We start from the raw sequence: 17,948 nt of genomic DNA, 5'->3' as shown, positions 1-17,948 counted from the left end.
CTGTCGAGCATGCTTTTCATGCAACAAATGCCCGAAGTCTGGAACTCTTACACATCGCCAAAGAGTGGGAATACAGAGAGAGTCTAAAAAAAATTACGTCCTACCTCCCTTTTCCTAATCTCCTTTCCTTGACCTCAGTAAAGAAGGTCACAAGGTCAACAAAAGGTATGAAGAAGAATTTAAGAGGACGAAAAAAGAAATTCAGAAACTGCATTTATTTACTTTAGACTCCTAAAGAAGGTGACGGAGGATGTCTGCCATGTTCAAACTACAGTGTCCAGAATTTGGAGTACAATGTATTCATCTTACTTCACCCCAGCGTGTTCTCACCTTGTTGTTTTATGCATTTCACATAAACCAGAACTGGTCATTACAAAGACTGGAATTTTAAAGAAAACATTATCGCCTATAAAATGAGAGAAATGTTATCATTTTTTTCCTGCTGGGGAGTGAACCAGTAACTCCCTGCCACCTCATTCTTTAGAATATCTGTAACTGAAGTAAAATTCCCTCCATCTATCACTTATCTCAGCTGATCCAAGTAAAAATGAATCCTAAAGGCTAGCTGTACAACACTGGATATACTAACTGTAACAGACCTTAACATATATTTATCAGTTCATATATATATCATAATCTTTATATAAATCTATATAAATCTATGTTTTCAGTCAAGCCACCCTTGACAAGAAGCAGATTTTGTTATGTAGTGTGATGTTCAGAGTTCAGCTGTGGGTTTAACGACCAATTAACATTTGTCTGTAAAAAAAACAAAACAGTCGGTTTTATCATTTTCATGAGCAGTCAGATGGTGAGTTGCTATGAATTTTGGGATGCAAGTATCATATTTCCTTTTCATAAAGAGTGCTTCAGCTTATCTTGTGCTAAATGATATAATAAAGGAAGCATCAAAGCACCATTCCTTACTATTTAGAGAAATCAACAGCTCTTATCATGGCTGCCACGCAGGTACTTGTGGGTCACCCTGACTGACAATTAACCACACTTTATATTTGCACCTCTATGATGTGTTGCCAGGAGTTATAGAAGTTATTAAATTCAGGTCCCTGCTCACTTTAACAAGGTTAGAAAAACATCCAAGAACACCCCCAGTTTCATCTCCTGAAATATACAGTACTTTTGAGAAACTGAAATTTTCCCCTGGAAGTTTTTCAGGGAATTCTGAGATGGTCAGGTGGCAGGTATTGATGATGGAGCGACCCATATTCCTTTACCATAGAAAGGATCCTGCGATCATCCACCACTCTTGTCTTCCATGGATATCCAGGTCTTTTCATTTTGTAAAGCTCACAGCTAAAGATTCCAGATGCAGATGCCACACAACAAACAGACAAAATATCAATTAAACAGTGGATTTTCTTATCACATTTAATCTTCTGAAATTAGCGGTCGAGGTTAATCCAATATTCTTGTTTGGCCCCTCAAATGAACTTGAATGTGTTCTTGTACTGAACTAAAATAAAACACCAGTAACTGTCAAAGTTCCAACATTTGGACCAAAATGCATTTCCTGTGCTTTGAACCAAACAGTATCTTTTAAATGTTAATGCTGGGAATGATGGATAATAAGGTCATGTATTTTAATTAATTCGAAATTTACGAATTATTGATATTCGCCAGTAAGACTTCCATTCATAGAAAACTAATTATTCATAATGCAATCAACATTTTTTTTTTTAAATATCCATGTTGGCTTGCTATACTTTTGTATCGTGTAACCTGATTTCTCTCTGACATGGCGCTTATGTTTTCATACAGGAGTACTTTAGGTGTTTCGACATAAATTAGTGAGCGGGTGCCTATGCAACACCTGGATGATATTTGTATTACTGGATTAAGTGGCGCACATTGACGGCATGTACCATCTGGGGAGGGGCATCGCTGCTGTGGTCGTGTAGAGTCGGTTGGCTGTGTGAAAGAGAGGGTTTTCATCCCGTGCAGAAAGCAGGTCTGTTGAGATGCGCAGAGCTCCGACGCAGCGGAGGTCGAGAGGCTGCTGGTGAATTACAATTGGGATACGGAGCCACCATGAACGGGGAGCTGTTTTCCGTGATTTGCCGCACATTTTGTTAATAAAAGGCTTTCTTCCCGAAAGGATTTCGTCTTGTGTTCGCTCGCAGGAATGATTTTTCTCCGCTTGGTTTTGCTTCAGAGGACCATGGAGACCTCCGAAGGCAACAGTCATGCTCTCTGGTAAGAGGGGATTCTGCTCCAAGATGTCCTTTTTATATCCCAACTGGGCGTATCAACTAACAGCCGCCAGTACAGATTTATGGTATATTCTCTATAAAACGAAATATCTCGACCTAAACAGGACGTTCGTGCATCTGTTCATACCTTTACCTCGTGTAAAAGACGCGTTTGTCATCGTGGCAGGCTGTGACACACCTGCGATGTGTTATCGCTTCCATAATTAGTCCGGTGTGTTTCATTATCAGCCGGTGCGCTGCCGTCTGCAACGACTATGCAGATGCAGGATTCAGTGCAGCCTCAATGTGGGAACGCATGCTTTATGCTTTTTTTTTTTTTTTTCCCCCTCTTCATACCCTGAGCTAAATCACATGTCTGTACAATAAATGCAAGGACTGCATGAAGTGAGATCCTTGCATTTGTGCATGCGTTGTGGCAGAAAACAGAAACACACTGTTTGTGTGGCACATTGATTAAAAGGGTAGGAAATGCCAGAATTGCAGCCGCATCTGAATTCAAACGGCAGCTTTAAAGGAGTGAAAATGTGTGTCAAGCTTCCTGGGAATACATAACTTCTCCCTGTTGCTGCATTGTTATGGAGCAAAACAGACCCAGGCATCTTGTTACTGACGTCTCCTGGGCCTTATTGGCTTTCACTCTTCTCATTTATTAATACTCGGTCACATGCAGCACCGTTAAGCCCTATTATTAACAGATTCCTGAGCATGCCTGTCCGTCAGGATCGGGGGGGCTCTTCAAAATGTGTTGTACGGAGCAATCAGTGCCTTTACAGTGAGTCAATGGTAGCCCACCTTTTGGTGTTTTTTTGGGAAACACCTCTCTGTTTTCACCAAAGGGTTTTCCTTTGTAGCTTTATGCTGATTGCTCCTATTTTAGAGTTGTTTTTTGCTGGGAGCACTGAGCCATTTACAACAAGGGGTTGCTGTGCTAGGAGACCATTCTCATGCTCAGTTTCATCTTGATCACAGGGATTAAGATGAAACCACTCGTGCTAGTGTTTCTTTTCACCCGAGCATGACACCCTTCTACAATATAAAGCACTCCCTCTGGCTTTTATTCTGTTTTCAGCACAATTCAGTCAGATTCCACTGAATTGGGCCTCGACCCAGATAGGCGCGTCACAATCGCATTTTTGCCATTTGGTTCCATCAGGATGACACTATTATTTTTTATGATGCCCTTAAGACACGGGCTGACACCAATGTGAAAATCTGGTTCCGTTGTACGGGACTGACAGAACAGAAGTCATTTCAGGAAACCCATTTTTACTAGTATATAGACATGGACTTAAAATTAAAATGTGTTTAGCTTTTTTCTAAAGTGTTTTGTTGCTTAAGCAGGGAGGTCCCAGGCGTGATCACGAGGCTGTAGTGCTACAGATCGACGAGAGAATTCGCCTGCATTTCTTCAAAACACAAAAGAATCAGATCAAGGTCTTTTGTGTGTATATATTGAATGTAATGGCGTGGCTGCACTTCATAAGTCTGAACGAAACAAAAGCGCTGAACTCTTTCCAGAATCAACAAAAGTGGATTACAGCAAGCCACAGAGCATAAAAACAGCTTTGGACATACAGAAGAAATCCCTCCAGGTGTTACAGAGCAAAGGAAAAATGTATAGCAGTAATTCAGAGCAAAGGAAAAATGTATAGCAGTAATTCCCTCAGACATTAGAGTCACATTCCTTTCTTTATTACTACCCCCCCCCCAAGAATCCAGGTGGATAGCAATCACCGGGTTTGCTTTGTTTTGCCTGTGGTAGTTGTGTCATATGTGCAAAGGTGAGCGTCAAGTCCCGGGAGGAGAGAGGGTGAGCTATACTATTGGTCAGTCTCAGCTAAGCTGCCCTGCCTTGTGCTGATAACGTGCATTATAAATCAGCATTTCAAGGATATAGAGCGCAAAAGAAAAGATCATATTGGTGTGCAAGGTTGGCTGGAGGGGCACCTGACCTTGCATAAGCCCTCCACAGTTGTGGGGGTTGCTTAGGTGGAGATAGTTTAGCACTAAATCTGCTCTCAATCACCCACATGTCTGACTATGTCCAGTCTCTTGTTTGTTGAATCATAAATTAAATCATCCCTTCTTTTTACATTCCCACTGCCATCCACGCCAACAAATCTTACCAGTGGGTCTCCGGTGTCCTTGGAGTTTGATATTCAACGTTAGGGAGTTGCATTGCTGTTCTGCTATAGACCATCAATGTGACATTAGATCTGGACAAGTGCTGTCATGGTAAACCACTGAAAGCAGTGAGGTCCCGCTCTGCAATAACTATCAGCTAATTGGGAGCTCCAGTTTGCAGCGCACTTTGCTGCATTTTGACTGCTCGGGAACTAGCGTGGGATCCTCGTGCTTGCCTAACAGGAGCTGTATAGTTGTAACCCTGCACTGGTTAGCATGTGTAAGTTGACAACAGCAGCAGCTGTGTCAACACCAACAGTTAACATGAAGACTGCTGGTCACACCTGCCCGTAGTGAGCTGGAGGTGAGGTTTCAGCTGTTCTTTTATCCCACAGCAGCCTGTTTGAAAGAGAGCAATAAACCTGCTGTGCAGTACTGCAAACGCTTCTACTACACCATATCAAGACATGCAGTTATAAGTCATGAATATGTGTTATATAAATTCTCCATAATAGTGTTTCCTGTTCCTGGGACTCTTGGGCCACATGAAAGCTGACAGTAGAGAAAGAATGAATCTATTTTAGAGCCGAGAGGCATCGTGTTTATCAAGGGAGGCCACACACAAAACTGTTGCCTGTAGGAATTTAGCATGGTTATGAATATTTCAATCTAATATGCATTACATCTAAGCTGAAGAGAGAGCATTATGGCTCCTTGTGTGGACACAGGAGGATCAGAGCTACGGTACGGGCTTCGGTGTTCAGCCCGTCTTGAATATTAAACTCGTCGTTGATTTGCATTTGAGCGATACGAGCTGCACAGGAGCGGCTCACTCTCATCGCACGGCTCATGTTTTAATCGAGGTGGCTCCTTCTGTGCTATCTGTACCGCCATCCACAGCCCATACGCACGGTAAGCCGACACGTGTTTGACGCCGTGGTGTTAAAATCTATATCTCCTCTGATTCTGTGGGGTCAGGTGTGGCTCAGGAGTTAGAGCTTGTTGTCTGTTAATCAGAAGGTCGGCGGTTCAAATCTGAGCTCTTTCAGTCTGCATATCAAAAGTGTCTTTGGGCGAGATACTGTGACCCTGCGTAGGTGGAGGTTAGAAGGCCCTCAAAGGCATCGTGTATGATCGTGTGTGAATGTGCCTTGTAGTAAAAAGGGCTTTGAGTGCTTAGAGCAGTGATTCTCAAATCCAGGCCTCATGGCCCAGTGTCCTGCAGGCTTTACAGTGTATCACAAAAGTGAGTATATATAACAGTGTAAATTTATTCTTCCCTCAAAATAACTCAATATACAGCCATTAATGTCTAAACCAGCGGCAACAAAAGTGAGTACACCCCTAAGAGACTACACCCGTAAATGTCCAAATTGAGCACTGCTTGTCATTTCCCCTCCAAAATGTCATGTGACTCGTTAGTGTTACTAGGTCTCCGGTGTGCATAGGGTGCAGGTGTGTTCAGTTTTGTAGTACAGCTCTCACACTCTCTCATACTGGTCACTGAAAGTTCTAACATGGCATCTCATGGCAAAGAACTCTCTGAGGATCTTAAAAGACGAATTGTTGCTCTACATGAAGACTGTTATATAAGCTGCACACAGACGACTTTTCATTGTGTCAAAGTGTCATTTTGTCAGTGTTGTCCCAGGAAAAGATATACTTAAATATCTGCAGAAATGTGAGGGGTGTACTCACTTTTGTGATACACTGTAGCTGTGTCCCTGATCCAACACACCTGAATCAAATGGCTGAATTACCTCCTCAGTATGCAGTCCTGCTAATGACTTCTATATTTGATTCAGGTGTGTTGGATCAGGGACACATCTAAAACCTGCAGGACACTGGGCCACGAGGCCTGGATTTGAGAATCACTGGTTTAGAGTTAAAAAAAAAAAAAATGCTATTTGTACTAGTGTATTTACTATCTTCCACTTGCCTCCCTCTGGAGTGTATTGCAGTCCTGTGTTGTCACACCTGTACCTCTGCACAGCAAGTGTTTACAAAGTTGCTGCTTAACTTCAAGTAACGATGCAGCTGATTCCCCTCAGGGGTGCTATCTGTTAAATGTGCAGTTAGGCTTTACTTTTTTCTAGCGTCTATCATACAAATACTACTACTATGGTGTTTTTACTCTGCACTATGCAGAGATGAGATGAGTGGTTAGAGGTTGTGGTTGAGATTGTAGTGCCCCCCCCCCCCCCCCCCCCCCCCCCCCGATTCTGTAGTTACAAACACTTTCATTAAATAAGATGCACTGTAGGTTTAACCTTTGTTGAACAGCAGGAAAATTTGCGATAATAAAAAGCAGTAAAATCTAGCACAAAAAAAAGCAGTCACTGTATTGTATAGATTCATTTTGTTTCACATATTTAAACTGATGCTAGTCTTCCACACCAGGCCCATAGCGACAGGAGGCGTAATCGAGTAGTCAGGATGTGTTTTCTAGAGAATTGCTGTAACGCTATGAATTATGACCGTGACTTTGCCTTTAGATGCTAATGGTGTATATTGCCCTAAAGAGAATTATGAAGAGCAGAATGTAATGCTTTGAAGTTCTTGCTCGATGTGCATCATTAAAGTGAATCAAGGGAGACACGGTGGTGAAGTGGTTAGCATCATCACCTCACAGACAGAAGGTTCCTGGTGCAAACCTCCAGCTGATCTCAGTGATTCTAAACTGGACATAGGTGTGGATGTGATGTGATGGCAACCCCACCTCTCACCCACAACCGTAATACAACCAGTTTATAAGCAGTAATAGGATGGATGGATGGATAGAAAAGGAATTAAATTTAAAGTTGGCTTGAAAGTCACATTGTCCAATTTAAAAAAAACAAACAAAAAAAAACAAACAAACCTTCACAAATAACAGTTTTTTGAAAACTGAAATAAAAATTATTCATTATTCTGTGTTTTGCATTTGTGGTTAGACTGCACCATTACTACCTGAAGGAGTAGTCTACAGCCAGCCATGGACCCACATGGGGGTTCACGGTATTTACCAGGTGTTTCTTGGCTATGTCTAACCCTCCCATAATAGGCCACTTTGACCCAAAAGACAAGCAGGCTGACAGTAGAAATGTTTTCCTCTGCACCTGAAGGTCAAGGTGGCCATCGGGTGGGGCACATCCGAATGTAGTAAGTTACAGTGTACAGGACAGTGTTTTAAGATATTTCAAAGTAATACAAATGTACTAGTGAGTCCGTGGCCTGGTGTGAAGTCCTAAAGAACTAATGGTACTGTCCAACAAGCACAAAACACAGAAATGGACCATTGCAATACTGAATCATTCAAATTCAGTTCAAAGATGTTACTCTGAAGCAGCAACCCAGACAATTTAGAAAATTATTCATTTGTGAAGTAATTACATTTTAAAAAATGCATATTGAAGGTTTCAAACCCATTTTTCAGTCCATTCACTTTGATCGAGGTCTTCAATTTGTCATCAAAATGTTTTCTACCATATTTTATTCACCAGCATAACAGAAACAGGGAACTGGTTCGCGTTAGTTTGGTGTCACCAGTTCATATGGTATTAAATTCCTTCTTCAGTACATAATTAAATGGTTTTGGACGGACATGGATATAAACTGCTAGCTGCTAAGGTATTGAACTTTAGCTTTGTAAGAGGAAGAATGTGTTACTACTTCACTGTAAGACTATAAAAAAGGTGTAAGATGTAATGTTACAGTAGCAAAGATGAATCATTGATATTCACCCAGTGTTTGTAGGATTATTAGTTTTATGATAAGACAATGGGCACATTTTACTTTGTAAGAAGAAAAAAAAAAAGAGGATTGCACTGAATTTCCTAGGAAATGTTTCGGTTGCTAGACAAAGCCATTCTTAAGGGCACAGCAGCGTTTTGGCTCCAGCTGCACAGTGACAGTCCAGATGAATACCAAATGTCTCCGTCTCCTCTCGACTGCTTCTCTCAGCGGGTTTACCGCTCTGCTGTTCGACAAAGAACAGACATGACACTGCATTGTACACTCCCAGGTGAAAAATCCCACTCAGTATATTAGATTAACTGAAAATTTAATCATCATGAACCCAGTTTTGTGTAACAGGATTCATGTGATGAGCTTTTTTGTCTGAACACAGGCTGTTACTCTGCCACTTGCTTGTGTGAAAGGCTCCTGTTTGTCTGTCAATGGGAGGTCAAGCATGCTGGGGGTTTTCACATGTACAGGAGCAAACAGCACTTACTGGTTCACTTCCAGAACAGGAGCCAACGCAAACTCTGGAAGTATTTCAAGTATGTCTTCACAGAAAGTGAGCTTCATTGTTTATGGTGTTTGAGTCAGGAAAACAGAAACACGAATGTTTCTGGCCTGTAAAAAGCAAAAAGCCGAGCAGAGCTTTGAGACAGCTGCTCGGGCTAACTGATAGATAAATGTTGCTTTTGAAAGATGGGACATTGGCAGGAGCAATCCTTGGAAATGGTAATTTTGATCCAGCCCTCGAGGCCTTCCACCTAGATTTGTGGGCTGAATGGAGCCATTTTATGATTTACTCGACTGGCAGGAAGACAGGAGGATGCTTATTTACGGCAGCGATTTGTGAGCAACGACGGGCGAGAGGCTTTTGGCAGAAAACGCAGTCGCTATTTTTGGATGTCAAGTCTCTGTTGGGCATTAGGGAAGAGGCTTCGTTTGTAATGAACGTCCATTATGTGGGGAAAGTGTATATGAACCATTGGTCATCTGCTACAGTTAGTGAAAAAAGTACATTTCTCTTTATTCTCTTTTATATTTTATTCTCAATAGATACAATAGATGATGATATGTAAAGATTTTAAAGTGACATGAAGGTAATTCTGGAGAGTGAATTTTCTGTAAACCTTCATATTTATGACAGTCGGTTAGAGGAAATGCCACTGATTTCATTTTTTGGTGCCTTTGTTACTTATTCCACTTTGCTTCTGGCTCTGCCCCCCCCCCAACTGTGGCTGTTGAGCTTCTAAGGCATGAAACACACAGGGATTAGATTTCTGGCTCTGTATCTGTCCATACATTATTAATGCTACTTATCCTGTCTCATTTTTCCTTTTTCTTTGCAAATTAATTGGCTCCTAATTGCGTCCATAGGCTAATTTTGGAGTATTTAGAGTATTACTCACGTTCAGAATCTGCACATTGCGTTTGGACTTTAGCTGAACTTATTTTCAAAATGTGCTCTAGGACTCGTTCAATTCTACATTTTCACTGTTTGGGTTTATAGTGATTTCAGTTAAATTGTTGCCATCTTCCGCTGTCTTTATTACAGTTTGATTTTCACCTTTCTGAGTAAATATTAGCCCATGAGTGAGTCTGACCTTGCAATGGTTAACTCATATAATTAGTCTTCTCTTGGGTTCAGTTTTTAAATCCCTGAGCAGAGGGGCAGCAGCTCCCCCTGATGGAACCTTGCATCATCTGATCTAAGACTTTTTTTTCTCCACAACAGTCAGCTACAACCTGCTGAATATTGTGTACGTCACCCTCTGTGACTTGGTAAGGCACCCCTGTGGGGGTGTCCAGCAGTGTTTTACATGGGTACATTAGGAGGGGATTCTTTGGTTCAGGGTACAGTGGCCCCACCCGTCCCATACTTGGATATGAGGAGTTTGAATACTGGGTTTTGTCGCTTGAGTTGTCACTGAGCAATTAATTGAGCAATTTTGTTCGTTGTACTGAATGAATGAATAAATGCCAGGATGTAAGGTTTAATAACAGAACGCTGACCTGTAACATTGAAGATTCTCTTCAGTTTTATTTACTTCACCTGTCCCTGGTTTTAATGTTGTGGCTGATCGGTTTTTCTACTGCTGCCTACAGTGCTTAAAAAATTTATTGCATCACCACCCAGTGAAAGGTTTATGCCACTGCTGCTCTAAATTAACACGTGAAAATATCAGTCATTTGTTTTTTTTGTTTCTGTAATGCACCAATATGTAGAAGCTCTTTAATCAAAATGATATTTTAATGCTAAGATGTAATTATGAATTTTCATTTAGTTTTACAAAAAACAGTGAAGCCAAGAAGATGCCAAATTATAGTTATTTTCTTGCATTCCTGAAAAGACAAATTCGTTTTAGTGGTTGAATGTTATGCTTTTCATTTCTGACTTCTCGGAGAGGCCCAGCGTGCCGGCTCAAATTTAAGTATAAAAAAATAAAGTGAAGTTTTTGACAGATTTCTAAAATATTTGTCTTCTTGTTTTTATGACAGGTGGTCTAATACATTTGTTAGTGTATATACTGTATATCCAGATAACACAGAGCTGCAAGGTCAGAGAGAAGAAGACATCGACAGCTCAATATATGTGGCTGCTGCATTTTAAACCTCCATCTCTCTTCATCAGGTGAGGGCGTGGCTGAGAGCGTGAGTTGTAAAGTCCCCAGAATTACATCACATGGAGGTCAAAGGACATCTGATTACATCCATGGGTTTGGGGGCTCCTGGTGAGTAATAATGATCTCTCACAGTGTAAAGTTGCTTCTGTGGCAGGACAAGCCTGAAAAGGCCTGGGAAACCAGTCAGCTTGTTTTGTTTCCTGACAGTTTTTTTTCTAGGGAACTGCCAGCTGAAAAAACATCTGCCTTTGTGAAGACCTTTTGTTCACATGCTGCCAGTACAGCTGCTGGATAATCTTATCAGAACACTCAGTAACTGAGAACAGACCCCATCAAAAACACGAAACTGTGATACAGAACAAACACAGCCTAAAGACTGCGTTTTTAATTAAATCACTTCCAGTAGTAAGTTTCTTTGAGTCTACATCTGAATCTTACTGTCTGTGACTTGCATGTTTTGTGCCTCCTAGATGTTCAAGGCTGCCAGGATGGCAAGCTGCAGGCTGAGAGGGTCGCAGCTCTGCAGGAGAGGAAGCAGGCCCTGGAGGCTCTCCTCAATGCCAGAGTGGGGGAGCTCAAACAAGTGTGTTTGCAGGAAGCTGTGAGTTGCTCTCACTCCTTCTTTGACGCACACACGGTTCAGCATACAGACATTCTCCCTCCATACACGTCAAGTGATTAGATGATAGCTGTAGTATGGCTTAACCGCATATTTAAGTTTTCTGTAAAGATTAAAATAAATGTGAACCTCTGAGCCCAAATGCAGCTAACGACTTGTTGAGAATAAGATATTTTTTTGAAGACACAATGGGCTGCATATTAATCTTTGCTTGATTGCTTCTGAGAGCCTTTCAGCGCATGTAAATGAATCCGCAGCTGCCTCAGCTTTTCTTGAACAGCTGTTTAACACATCCCTGTTTTCAGCTGGATGGTGACTCATTCCATCTCTGTGCCTATTTATGGATTCATAAGTCATCTGCTGTATTGTTAGCGTAGCTTACTTAGACATGTGAAGCACTTTTTATCTGCAGAGTTCTGCTTTAGTGGTAAATCTTAGACGCAGTCACATTATTGCCAGCATATCTAGTGCAGACGACCATTTCAAGAGTGATTTTTACAGCGACTTAAAGTAATCCATTAAACGGTTATCACTTTATGTAACAGTTTGGCCCTCGCTGGCTAGTGAGAAGGATTTTAGTTGCTCGAGGCTAATCGATGTCCTCTATAGGAGCTGACTGGGAAGTTGCCACGTGCTTTTCCATTGGAAACGGGAGAGAAACCCCCACTGGTGCAGCGGAGAGCTGGCCTAGCGCCCATCTCCAAGGCAGAGGTAAGTCAACACCTTGAATATCAATTGTGTTTACGCAGCAGTTGTACTGCTGTGTGTATACTTGTGGTCTAACATGGCTGACTTTCCCTGGCTGCAGGATGAGGCTGCCCAAAGAAAGCAGATGAAAGCCATCTTCACGGGTGCTCTATACAGACACTCAGAGTCCGACCGAAATGTTCCAAATAGCAAAAGAACAGTCCATCGGGGCTGTCACACAGGTACAATACCACTGCACACCTGCACAAAATTTAAAAGAAAATTTAAAAAACAAGCTACACAATAATTTTATGATACTGAAAACTTCATCTTTGCACGTTTGTTTAGCTAAGATCTCAGATGTCATGGTGATTTGTTTATGACCTAAATAATTTGTTGTCTTCCAGAGGACACAGTCATGTCAGAGAGTACCAGCTCCATGTCAGATTCAACATCCCATGACAATGGTGAGTCAACGTGTATCCATATTCACAACACACTGAACAAGAATAGTGAGTAGAAATAGTTAAATGTATTGGCTAACGTTACTCTTAAAACATGAGACTACGCAGTCTTATTAATGCCATATACCTAAAATAGCACATAGTTTTTCACTTTTAATGCTTTTAATGAAAGTTAGCAGTCATTGCAGAGTTTACATTGAAAGATAATTAATTTTTCTTCCTCCTAAAGAGTCTTCACCCAGTGTGGCTGCTGACCAGCGATCTCTGTCTCAGCCACGGCTCACTGCAGGCAGCCCTGAGCACAGACTCAGCAGGAAGCTATCCCCAGTGGAGATTTACTACGAGATGAGGACACGGCGTAACTCTGTCACGAGCTCTGTTAGGTTTGTATCTTAAAGTGACCCTGTTTGGCCTGCCTGGTCTATCTGTACATTATAAGTACACACACATAATCAGGACTGTGTGGGTTATAAGTGTTTAAATGCATCATGTGATCCTTTGCACAGCCCAACTCATTCTTTACCTAGAAGTGCTTCTAATGTTGAAGGCAGAAGTGTTCCAGCAACTCCTATGTTGGCTCGAACTGCTCCCATCAGCGTTCACGTCAGGTAATCTGTGATGCTGGGCTGCTTCTGTCTGATGCAGCACGGCTCCCTCCCACTGTGATAACTGTATGGTTGGAAATGGCTTAATGACTTAGCTGAATGCAGACAGAGTTCAAGCTGTAACAGCGATTAGTGTCAAATTTAGCTACCAGCAAAGGTTTTACTTCTTTGGACTTTAGGCATAAAAATGGTCCCTTCTTAAGTAATTTTTCTGTGAAATGCAATTACACGGTTTAGCTTAAAGCTGCTGTCATTCACTCTTGTATCCACAGTCCCTTCGTTTCCTTTCCTATTATGCGCTGCTGCTTTGTTCATTGCTGTCTTAGGTCCGATGCATCGGGTGGTAATGGGTTGAAGCAGTGGTCTGGAAGCCTGGATGTGCCATATATGATCCCACTGGCTCCAGAAGGCTCTTCCTCTGACCGCCGCAGCTGCCCGTACAGCTCCCGAGCCAGACGCAGCAACAGCTCTGAGGCCCTGCTGGACAGATCAAGCCTTCCAGACGACCCAGCCCCTAGAAACGGCATGCCCCAGAGAGGAGGGCCCTACAAGAGTTCAGAGACACTGACGGATGGAAAACTGCGGCACATTCACTTGGGAAGCCCAGAGGGACATGTGGACAGCTCTGTGGAGCAAGTCAAAATGCGTCTGTCTGTGGGTGGCAGGGGAGCAAGTGGTGGCTACAATGAACTTTTGATGGACTATATCTGGGGAAAACAGCAGAGGATGCAAGTACAGCAACATCTGTATCAGTCCACAGGCAGGATCTGGCAAGACATGTCCTCCCCTCGCTCCTCCACTGCAGCAGTGCCTCCCCATGCCAATGGATTTTCCCATTCCCAGGTTCACCTCCCTAGTGCTGCACCTCCTTACAGTCCCATGGTCCTAAGAGGATCCCAAGCTGAACTTCGCAGGGTCAAAGTCACCAGAACCAAATCTTGTGGGCCCTTTATTCCTTTGCAGCAACATCCCCAAGATGCAATCCTACTATCAGCGTATGAGTCCCCCCTTCCTATCTCTGGGACCACCACATCATCCATTCCCAACCTGCACCCTTACCAGACAGAGTTATCTGGTCCCTCCTTCAACCGCAGACCCCCACAGTTCTCACTTCCTACTCCAGAAGACTCAACAAGAAGCTTACATAAAGCCCTGGCTCTGGAGGGACTTAGGGACTGGTATCTGAGGAATGCTCTTGGCTATCCTACTGCTGCCTCAAAGGGCCATGAGGCAGGGATCTCACGTCTTTCACACCCCCACCCACTGGTGCACCAAGCCCAGTCTGTTCAAGGTGAACCAACCAACCTTCAAAGGCCTCAGATACCCCAGTCAGCCAGTTTCCATGGTCACCCACTGCATGGAAGGTCAGTATTTTTAAACATGTATTTCCATTTGGAATCTTGTTTTAACATCAGGAAAATAATTACACTTTTTTTAAGGACACTGTTCTTTCTATATGATTTCAGTGGATTTATTTTAAGCGTTTTTGTGGTTATGTATTGTATGGATGCATTAGTGAAATCTGTGTATTACAGATATTAATTTGTCTCTCTACTTGGATGTTGGCAGCAATGCTAGTGCCATTATTCTTACTCTGGCCCCAACCAATCCATCTGTCATCCTCTTTTACAATTGAGGCTGTGTTATTTTGTTTTTATTATTTATTTTGGGGGCTTGGTCAGCATTATCTCCTGCTGCTGGCTGCCTCATGCCAACACACCGGTTGTTCCTGCTTGCTTCCAAGGATGGCCCTCTCCAAGTGCTTTTATGATCTTGCCATGAGTCACACTTTTTGCTCCAGGAAAATTAATTTTCTCAGCAGTTTTACTGCGTGCTTCTTGCATTTTGGTTTCATTTTTGGAGTGCAGTATTGATTTGTTTTACCTCCCCCACAGGTCAATGGAGTTCTCTCTCTATCAGGATACTTCTGAGCCACAGATGCAAGAGGTAACTCCAAAGGAACCCAGTGCTGACCCAGGCACCTTGGTCTGAAGCAGCAGACACACATGCACACATCAATGCATTGCATATGCAGAAACTCTGTCGCTTCACATGGACTTGTGTATGTACTACTCAAAAAACAAAGTGAACACTTAAATCACACATTGTATCTCGATGAATTACATATTCAAATGGAAAATATTTAATGATTCTTTTTGCACTGTGTAATTTGTTGAGAAGAAAATGACGCAACAGTTCGTGCGAACCAAAATCATCAACCCTCTGAGAGCTGGATTCACAATCACAACAAAAATCTGAGTTAAAAATTGTTCAAGTGTTCCCTTAATTCTTTTGAGCAGTATAATTACACAATTACACACATACACAAGTTGATATAATGTGACCTCAACAGCATAGAAAAACACGACAACCTCAGCAGAAAGAGACTGAAGCAAATGACAAACTGTAGCTGTACAGTTTGAAAAAGCCTGGGCAACCTCCCTGTGTTATATCTGATTTTTTATTTTTTTTTATTTTTATTTTTTTTGCCAATATCAACCCCAGTGTTTTATGTGGATGTACACTGGTGCTGACTTGCAGAGCATCTAATACCAATATGGTCATACTTCATATATAAATATTTCTGGTCCAACATAAGCAGAAAGCTCCTTCCCAATAACCCTGAAAGTCTGTCGAGATATACTTTTTTACAGAATATATACAACTGTAAAGTACTATTTTGTATCTTCTAAGATATAAAGAACTGTTATATTAAAGAGGTAATTTATTGCTCATTAACCATGTGATATACAAAGTAGTTATGAGCTCATGTCATTTGAAACGTATTACATGCCAGTGAATGTGTGTTTGTAAATTATATAAACATGTTTCAGTCCTCATCTGCCTTTAATGTCACAGTCATTTGTATTTTTCATATTTGATAAAAATGAAGTGGGCCATGAACTGTAGCGCAACGTTGTAGCAGACAGGAGTGCCTAAATGTTTAATATCAAAACTAAACCTTGGTTTGAAAACTTTAAAGTTGCTAGCATTAAGACTGTGTGAGCCTAGTCTAATCAAAAACTAAAAGCATATCACAATGTGACTAAATTAGGGTATGTGGAATGATGTCATATATATATATTTCAGTGTTTTTGAAGTTTGTTTTCTCGATTCAGCTCAGTGCTGGTTGATTAAATGTAGCCTTATCTGTGCTAACCTTGACAGAATAATTAGATCAATTTTAGGAAAAATCTTAGGGCTGTAGTGAGATCTACTGTATGGCAGTAGCACTTGACTGTGTGACAAGAAATGACTCGTGTCAAATCATTTTTTTCTGCATTCACTTGTGGAGGATTTGATCGTCATACAGAGCACTTTATGAACATCTTAAGCCTTAACCCCTGTGAAACTGTCACCGAGAGAGAGAACAGGCAGTAAGAAGGTTTTGACAGGGTTTATAATGTGACAAAATTAAGCAAAGTGAGGATTTTTTTTTTTTTTTAATCCCCCAAACATCTGCTGAAGGTCTGAGTGGTGGTCTGTATATAGTGTGGATTGTAATGGTGAGTCTCAAGCTAATGTTCTATTCCCATACTAACAACATAATTGTCAAACTAACCACATAAGTATAATCCAAATAACCTCCCCTACTCCTTCAACCCCCCCCAAGTGAGCACTATTTAATTGGTTATAAAAAGCGAGGCTGATTGTGTGATCAGAATAAGGCTGTTGCAGTACTGAGTGATGGTGTGAGCAGGTCTCATACCAGTAAATGTCTTCATGAGAATTCATGCTATTTGTAAAGAAATTGTTTTACATGTTTGCTTTGTTTTAAAGAGAAGTTACTTTTTTTAAAAACACTATCATGTCCCGTTGTATGTTTAGCGCATATATATATATATATATATATATATATATATATATATATATATATATATATATATATATATATATATATATATATATATATATATATATATATATATATAAATATATATATATATATTGTGTTAACAACATAGCATATTTCTTTTCATTTTTGATAAGTTTTTGCCTTTTTTCTGTTCTTGATACTGGGAGTCTTTTGAATGTAGTTTTTTTTTTGTTGTTTGTTTGTTTGTTTTTGCATATGTGATGGTTTTTAATCAGTTCCAAACTGTAGCACACTGTGGAACATTACCTTCTTTCTTCTCCTGTCTGCTGTGTTCACATCCAGCTTCATAGAGCTCTTTCCTTCCAGCTTGTTAAAGACTGAAATTAAAGACCAAACTGCTGTGCACTGGGGGTCATAAAGGTATTTTTCAAATAATGTACACTGTAAGTTCAAAAAGAAATGATATAAATTTAGCTCTAAAGCAAATGTATTCAAGCTATATTATATTTATGAACCTATAACATTTTGTAGCCATCTACTGTAGCCCTTTCTCATCAGTGCAGGAATTGGTAATGTGCATTAAAATAATTTCATTCAGCCATGTGATGTTTTAATATTTTGTTATACTTTTTCTTTATTTTTCTTAAAAAAGGAAAAAATATTTAATTGCAGCTGTTTTTTTGTTGTTGTTGTTGTTTTGTTTTGTTTGTTTTTTTTTTTTCTTCTCTCTTTATGAAGTTAGGCTAAATAGGCCTGCTCTGTTCTGTATGTATGAGATCTAAATAAAGTGTCATGTTGAAATCAAACTAAAATGTGCTGGATGCTTCTCTGCAATGTGCAGCTATAATGAAAGCAGTAAAGTTTTGCTGAAAATGACCAAAAATGACTTTTGGTTGTTCACATGTGTTTTCACTTATTCTGGCTGATTAGACCTTTGTTCGGGTCAACGTTGCCACAGTTCTGAACTTTTTTCACGCAGGACATTTTGAAAAACACCTTACAATTGTGAATGACATTTTTACCAGACTTTATGTATTAATAAAGATGATAAAAGTGAACT

At 40.8% G+C, this 17,948-nt stretch overlaps 1 protein-coding gene across 1 annotated transcript; it reads left to right on the top strand.

The window, feature by feature from the left end:
* The first annotated feature begins 2,024 nt into the window (after positions 1–2,024).
* On the top strand, positions 2,025–16,896 carry LOC115780096 (coiled-coil domain-containing protein 120-like). The gene is made up of 10 exons (XM_030729083.1): positions 2,025–2,214; positions 10,705–10,804; positions 11,167–11,297; positions 11,925–12,026; positions 12,124–12,244; positions 12,410–12,469; positions 12,696–12,849; positions 12,973–13,074; positions 13,398–14,435; positions 14,967–16,896. The coding sequence occupies exons 2-10, from the start codon at positions 10,756–10,758 to the stop codon at positions 15,061–15,063; spliced, it is 1,854 nt and encodes a 617-aa protein (XP_030584943.1). The 5' UTR covers positions 2,025–2,214; positions 10,705–10,755; the 3' UTR covers positions 15,064–16,896.
* Positions 16,897–17,948: the final 1,052 nt, after the last annotated feature.

Source organism: Archocentrus centrarchus, chromosome 5 (assembly GCF_007364275.1).
Source record: "Archocentrus centrarchus isolate MPI-CPG fArcCen1 chromosome 5, fArcCen1, whole genome shotgun sequence".
NCBI classification, from domain to species: Eukaryota; Metazoa; Chordata; class Actinopteri; order Cichliformes; family Cichlidae; genus Archocentrus; species Archocentrus centrarchus.
This window is presented reverse-complemented; position numbering and strand designations above follow the sequence as displayed.